Below are 6,947 nucleotides of genomic sequence, written 5' to 3'. Positions count from 1 at the left end.
CTTCACAAAAAAAATCTCAGCAACCAAAAAACCAGTTTGAACAAGACATATTCACACTCTCGTACCAAAAGAAAATCACAATTTAAACTAACATAATCAATACACAATAGAGAAAGAAGAGCTCCTAGCATCACATTACTACAAAATTGTTGATTATAGATTATAGATAATAAATTATAGATTATAAAGATTACAGATTTGTGATTGAAAATACTAACGAAGTTGGATACACTATGCACAAAGTTGCAACAACTTAACCAAGCACAAATTGAAAGCAAAATCCAAAAGATAATTATTATAAAAATAAAATTAAAAGCATAAACATGTCAAACAATAATGGAAGAAAAAAAACCAACAGTATGACTTGAGAATGATATAAGTAGCCGCACCAAACTCAGCAACGAGACAGAGAAAAACAAAAGACCGACATCGCAGCAGCAGACAAGAAGATGCGACACTAATAGCATGAGAGTAGCATAAATGGGTAAAAACCTAAGAATAACCTATGTAACCATTTTTTCTTTCCGTTGGGGGCTTTGACTGGCCCATACCCGAAAACATACCCTTTTCTATTCGCTCCAAAACATGTGGAATTTGCCAATTTCGTAAAGAAAGAAGAAACCTCAATATTTATCTTTTCATAATAGCTGTGTAATCAATAATAAATGGGAGAGAATTGGAGAGGATTTGGAGCATGAGCCTTCCACCGAAAATCACACTGGAGCTAAGGAGAGACTTCGACACATCAAACTAGGTTTCTTAGCAACCGTTCCAATTTAGGAGAGGGTGGAAACACTACAAGAAAAAAGGCTGTCGGCATACTTTTTTCTTGCCACGCTTTTAAAGCGTGGCCAAAAGTGGTCAATGGCCACGCTTTTGCGAGGGTGGCCACTAGTTTGTGATTTGGCCACGCTTTTTTTGCCATGCTTGAAAAGCGTAGCCATAGAAAAAAATCGACACGCTTTTACGAGACTAATTTGAGATTTGGCCACGCTTTTTTTCTGCCACGATTGAAAAGCGTGGCCATAGAAAGAAACCAGCACGCTTGAAAAACATGGCTAATTTGTCTTCTAGTGGTCACCTTTTTAAAGCGTGCCCATATCCTGTGTTTATTTCGGCACCCTACATAAGCGTGCCGATAGAGTTTCCTCCCCCAAACTTTAGTTTTCCATCCATTTTTTCCAGACTTTACTTTTTTTTTTCTAAGTTTTCAGTTTTAACTCTAAAAATGATAACAACAGCATACACTAATTTTACTTTGTTTTTAAATTCACTTTTAACCCTAAAAGAATAGCCGTCACATGTTCATCACTTCATCTTCATTGCACCCTGCTTGCCTTCATGTTCATCTTCATCGCTGTCGATGACTGTGGCACCCAGCTCGGCTTCATGTTCATCCCAGCCTTTCCTCTAACCCTCTCACCCGTCCCTCTCTCTGTCGCACCCTAAATGGCGTTGTTTTGAATTAAAAACATATTAATTTCGAAACCTAAATCCCAGATTCAATTCGTCCTACTTCCTCCTCACTCCCATTAGCAACAGCTCAAGCCCAGCAACGTTTTCCGCCACTATCGTCGGCATTGACACAGACGGCAACGCTTACCTCGCCCGGGTCCCTCTGGCTCGTTGCTGCTACTACATCTCTATCACTGAGTTGTCGCCCAAAAATTGCCTGTGGTCTCGCCTCTCCGGTATTCGTTGAATGACGTCTCTGCTTGCTTCTTCGGCGTCATCGACGGTAAGCTCCTCGTCCTCTCCTGTGACCTCTGTTCGTCCCTAATTCCTGTTGGTCCTCGTCCTCGTCCTCATCACTAACTCCTCTGGCCTCTCGCTGTTGGAGGATAGTGGAGTTCGTTGCTCTCACTTGGAGATGCAGTCAGTAGGGAGTTAGTGTGATAGCTAGTTAGATGTAAATAAATTTTGTTCAATGACTTCAATCACATAAATAAATTAAATTAAAAAAAAAGGCTTAGTCAGTATCTATAAGAGTATTATTATTATTGTTTTGGTCATTGTTATAAATTGTTTGGGAAAACTGGTAAAGCCGAAAAGCATTCTTTTGATCATTGTTTTGATTTGTATACGTAGGATTACTTACTGAGTTCAGTTGTTCACCACTGAGCTTCAATAGTTTTCTGGTAACAGAACACAAATTCAGATTGATGTGGGTTGTAGATTGAAGAGGAACAACGTCTGCTCATTCAGGTTTTCAGGCGTTGCAGAAATTCCACAATGCATCTAATTCTATTTCCCCTATAATTTGAATTAAGCAAGTGCAGTTTTGTGAAACTGATTTCAATTCTATTTCCTTGTTGTTGCTGCAACTTTTTTTGGTTTTACTTTTTTGAATTATTATACGCTTAATAGGCTAAGTAGACGTGCTTCTCCTTTGTTGCTGCTCCACTCCCATGGCTTTTTGTGGGGCTCGGAAACCCTGGTGACAAGTACAGAGGAACTAGACACAATGTAAGTTTAAACGTTTTCTTTTGCTTTCTATTAGTTTGAGCTTCTCTAGTTACCACTAACCATCCTGTGCAGGAGGGATTTGAGATGATTGATACATTTGTTGCGTCAGTAGGAATTCCTATGGATATTTTTGGACCCTTAGTTTGAATGATTTTTCATTATTAGGACCTTTAGAAAGAGTTTAATATTAGCCATTTAACTGGTAGATATTTTGCTGGGTTTAGTTTGATTTTTCCTTAATTTCAGATGTGTTTGTTGCTAACATTAGTACTATAGTTTCTTTTTTTCTTTTTGTGTTTTTTTATTTTTGGTGGATGATGGTTTAGGGGTGTACCTTATACCTTGTTATGAATAAAGGGATCCCTATGTATTCTACTGTGTGGTTACCACTACGGGTTCTTTTGGAGTTTTCTGACATTTGTTATTCATATTATGTTTTATAATTTGCTTATTGTTTGTTTTTTTGTTATTCGTATGATCATACTTGAAGATTATTCGTAAAATGTATTGTGGAGCTTTCCAAGTGGTTGCTTTATCCGAGGAACGCCTAGTACAAGCTTGAAGTAATTCAATGACATTTCTTAATTCTCTTCTTAGAAATTCATTTTTGTTTGTTTGTAAATTTTTTGTACACTGTGGTTGCGTGTATAGAAATGACATGGCTAATTTGGTTTGAATTTTATTAATGTAATACTAATTTTTATTAATTTTTTTAAATGACATTCACATATTGTTGTCAATATTTTTTTTTATTATTTTTGGAGTGTATTAAAGTGCATGTAAAAGCAAAAACCAATTTTTTTTATAAATTTAATAAGGATATAACCACGCTTTAAAAACGTGGCAATAGGTTCATTTCTAGCTACGTTTAAAAGCGTAGCCTTATCTTTTCCTATCGACACGCTTTTGAAGTGTACCCAAAACCAACCTTTTGGGCACGCTTCAAAAACGTAGCGATATGTGAACTTTTCGGTATGCTTTTAAAGCGTGGCAAGAGATATAAGTGTGGCAAAAAAGAGAGCGTGCCGATAGAGCAACCGGCACGCTTTTTAGCACTTTTTGGCATGCTTTAAAAACGTAGCAGAAAGCTTATTTTTTTGTGATGAAAAAGGTACCTAGTAAATCGAGGTGCCTCTTTGTCGTCAGTCTAGGTCTAATAGAGTCGGTTGGCCATGAGCGTCGTCATCCAAGAATCATAACGCCTTCATGGAGACAAGGTTCTTCTCCAAAATCGATTTTGCGTTTAGTTAGCCAATCAGCAGCAACGACAGACATGTCCCAGATTTTTAAAAATTAAATAATAAATTAATTATGATTTATTTTATTTATTCATGATATTAATTTCAAGAATATATATATTGATTGGATAAATCTAAAATTTTTAATTTCATAGCCAAAACTCTAATTTCCAAATCAAAATTCTAATTTTATTTTAATCTAACCCTAACCGGACCGCTGCCTCATCCACCGCCATCCTCTTCCTCTACGCACAACACAGCGGTTCCAGCAAACAAAAGAAAGAAAGAAAAAGAAAGGGTAAATAGAAACAGGGGAAGGAGAGAAGAGAGGGAGTGCCGAGGGAGTGAGGGAGAAGAGGAGAGGGAGGAGCCGCGTCCAGAGTCGCGCCGCCTTGCCGCCAAGTCACCACGCCGTCGCGCTGAGGGAGAAAGCTTGCGGGAAGGAAGAAGACGCCGTCGAGCTGCTTCCCGTTGCCGCCGATTCGTCAACGAGTCACCGCGAAGAGAGAGAGACGCGCAGGAGGAAGGGAGTATCGCGGAGGAGGAGGCACCGTGTGCTATCGCCGAAGCCGCCTTCGCCATCGCGGTGGCCTGGGCTGTCCCCGGAGGGAGCCGCTGATCCCCCATCGCCGCCGCTGCTGAGGAGCTCGAGGAGAGAGAGACAGCTTGCAGAGGAGAGAGAAAACGCGATTGGGGCTCCGCTGCTGCTGCTGCCGTGGTTGTTGCCGCCGTACATGGTCGCCGGGAGCAGCGTTTACGCCGTCGGAGTTTGCTGCTGGTGCTGCGGCTGCTCCGTCCCTGATTTCTTTCTTGGTACAGTAAATCTTTTACCCTCAAAACCTCTGTCGCTGTTCTGATATTAGATGATTGAGTTTTGCGCGACGATTTTATGTCTGGGTTGAGTTACTGTTGTTAGCCGGTGTCCTTATGGCTGTTACCGCTGTGGAACATAGTCGAAGTTGGCGCCGTTGTTTTCGGTTCTTTAACGCGTTAGTTCGACTTTCCGAGGTAGGGGTTTTTATTAAAATATATTTTATATTACAGAGTTGTTATAAATAGATATGGACGTAAAAAAATGTATTTCTGTGATTATATTTGTTTTATGGAGGTGATTGTTCGCTGAATTGAATTACTGACTGCTTGAGTGATGTGCGGTTGTGGATGAGAAATTGATAGTGAAACTAGGTCGGCATTGAAAATGATTTGATTTTGGAAGCGGTTTGGTTTTGGATTGGTTTGATTTTATAAATGATTTAATATTGGAGCTGGTTGATTTTGAAAAAGACTTATTATTGGAGTAGGTTGGATTTTGGAAAATGATTGAGATTTGGAAATGAGTTTGATTTATTGGAAATAAATTGAATTAGAGAAATAAATTGATTTTGAAATGGTTTGACATCGAACTTGATCTTATCAAAATTGGTATTAAAATTACAAAAGATTTAATATTTGACAATTGTTTGATATTGAAGTTGGTTGAGAACGGGTTGGAAAATGTGGTTTTGATGGGACCTGTAAGGATAGCTTAGTTCGAATTTCAGAGGAGATGCTATCCAAAATTTTATAAAAATTGGAGATTTTTTTTAAAGTAGTTATTTAGAAAGTTTAAGATTTAAGGATTATATGACTTGTTTCGGAGTTATTAAGAAAAAGATTATGTTTTGAGTTTGAATTCTTAATGAACGGAATTGGAGGAATGATGAGGATTGAATTTGAAAGAAGAATGATGAGATTTGATTTTAAAAGTATGATTTTTGAATGAATTGAATGATATTGAAAAATGGATTTGAAAATAAAATTGAATTTGATTAAGGGTTGAGACCCTATGTAAGAGGCAGTGGCGTTGTCCATTTGCTCTGGGAAAAAGATGAGGAATAAGAACGAAGAAAATTGTGTTTGATTATGAAATTGAATAAATATGATAAATGAGACATGGTTGAGGATGATTGATGACAAGTATATCTGAATTTTCTCTCTGGTTGTAAGGGTGATAGGGTACCTGTTCCCTCTAATGGTGACAGGGCACATATTCCCTCTAATGGTGACAGGCACGTATTTTCTCTAACGATATTAATGCGCAACAGAGAGACAGTGTCCGGGTTAGCTACCGAACATGTCGTACTTGGCTATATAACCGACAAATGAGCTCATTAGTCATAGGACAGACATGCATCATATGCATTTGCATACTTTGTTTGAGTGTAAATTTGTTTTGATTTGCCTAATTGCTTAACTGTTATTAATGGCTATCTGAACTATTTGTTGTAACTACTATCTATACATGTGCTTTCCTTGTCTGTTTTGCCTGTGTTTGCTCTGGTGTAGTACTTTGGTTGATTGAGTATTGGTGCTGAATTGATGATAGTGTTGATTGATTTCGTGGTTGATTTTTAATTAAGATTTTGTAAAGTATATAAAATATCAAGCTGGTTCAGCATAAATTTAATGAACCTATATTTGAAACAGGTTGGTCATTTATATTGTTAGGAAACTTTTAAGATTCTTTTATAAGAAAAGTGAGTTTAGATTTCTGGATAATTAACTGATTTCTTTTAAAGAGGTTTTGGATTTTCGGATGGTTAAACTGTCGATTTTCAAAAGATTCATAAGAGAACGATAATCACTGAGCTTGAAAAACAGTTTTCTTATTTAATCTTGTTATGAAACGGAGGAAGAAACTTACGAAGAGTTTTGTTGCGTTTTGCTTATACGATGTTTTAGTTTATATATTATTCTTCCCTCGCCATTAACATTATGTTGTTGCAAGAGGGATAGGAAACCTGTTTTGTAATGAAACTTTTAAGAAAAAGTATTTTTGGTTTTTCAAAGGAGTCAGCGATATGGTTTCGAGTAAAAGGCTCATATTTTATTATTAAGTATATGAAGCCGAAGCCTAACATTCTTATAGTGAGGGTGTTATAACAGCGATTCCTCGGGCTTGGAAGGTCATCCATGGCAGAGGCGGAAGGGAGTGGGTTTAAGAGCGTCTAAATCTGTCACCGGCCAGCAAACAGTGAAGATGTTTGAAGACATCACATCGGCAATAACAGAATAATAAAGAAGTTCCATCAAGTTTCCTGAGTACTTTTTTGGTGTAAAGGTCGTCCTGTGTTGAATGTGGGGATTAGTTTTTTTTGTTGGTGTCAATTTGTTTGTTCAGCTCATGACAAAAAAAAAAAAAGAAAAATAATAATAATAAATAATTTTAATTTACCTTATAATTTTTGATAGTAGGTTAATTAA

General features: G+C 37.5%; 1 protein-coding gene and 1 long non-coding RNA gene across 9 annotated transcripts in view; both read left to right on the top strand.

Moving 5' to 3' along the window:
• On the top strand, positions 1,611 to 2,593 carry LOC110265749. Its single transcript, XR_002352002.1, has 3 exons — positions 1,611 to 1,738; positions 2,089 to 2,466; positions 2,539 to 2,593. It is a non-coding gene; the product is annotated as an uncharacterized LOC110265749 (long non-coding RNA).
• Positions 3,987 to 6,947, top strand: part of LOC107612957 (putative pentatricopeptide repeat-containing protein At1g26500) — a 7,756-nt gene continuing 4,795 nt past the window's right edge. For 5 of the 8 annotated variants that reach the window (XR_002352966.1, XR_002352965.1, XR_002352964.1 and 2 more), the window contains exon 1: positions 4,527 to 4,712. Coding sequence is in view for 1 of the 8 variants with exons in the window: in XM_016314757.2 (XP_016170243.1) it covers positions 4,632 to 4,712 (81 nt within the window). In the remaining 7 variants the exon portion in view is untranslated. The other 3 variants (XM_016314758.2, XM_021109856.1, XM_016314759.2) reach the window with 2 other exon arrangements.

This window comes from Arachis ipaensis, chromosome B08 (assembly GCF_000816755.2).
Source record: "Arachis ipaensis cultivar K30076 chromosome B08, Araip1.1, whole genome shotgun sequence".
Taxonomy (NCBI): Eukaryota; Viridiplantae; Streptophyta; class Magnoliopsida; order Fabales; family Fabaceae; genus Arachis; species Arachis ipaensis.
This window is presented reverse-complemented; position numbering and strand designations above follow the sequence as displayed.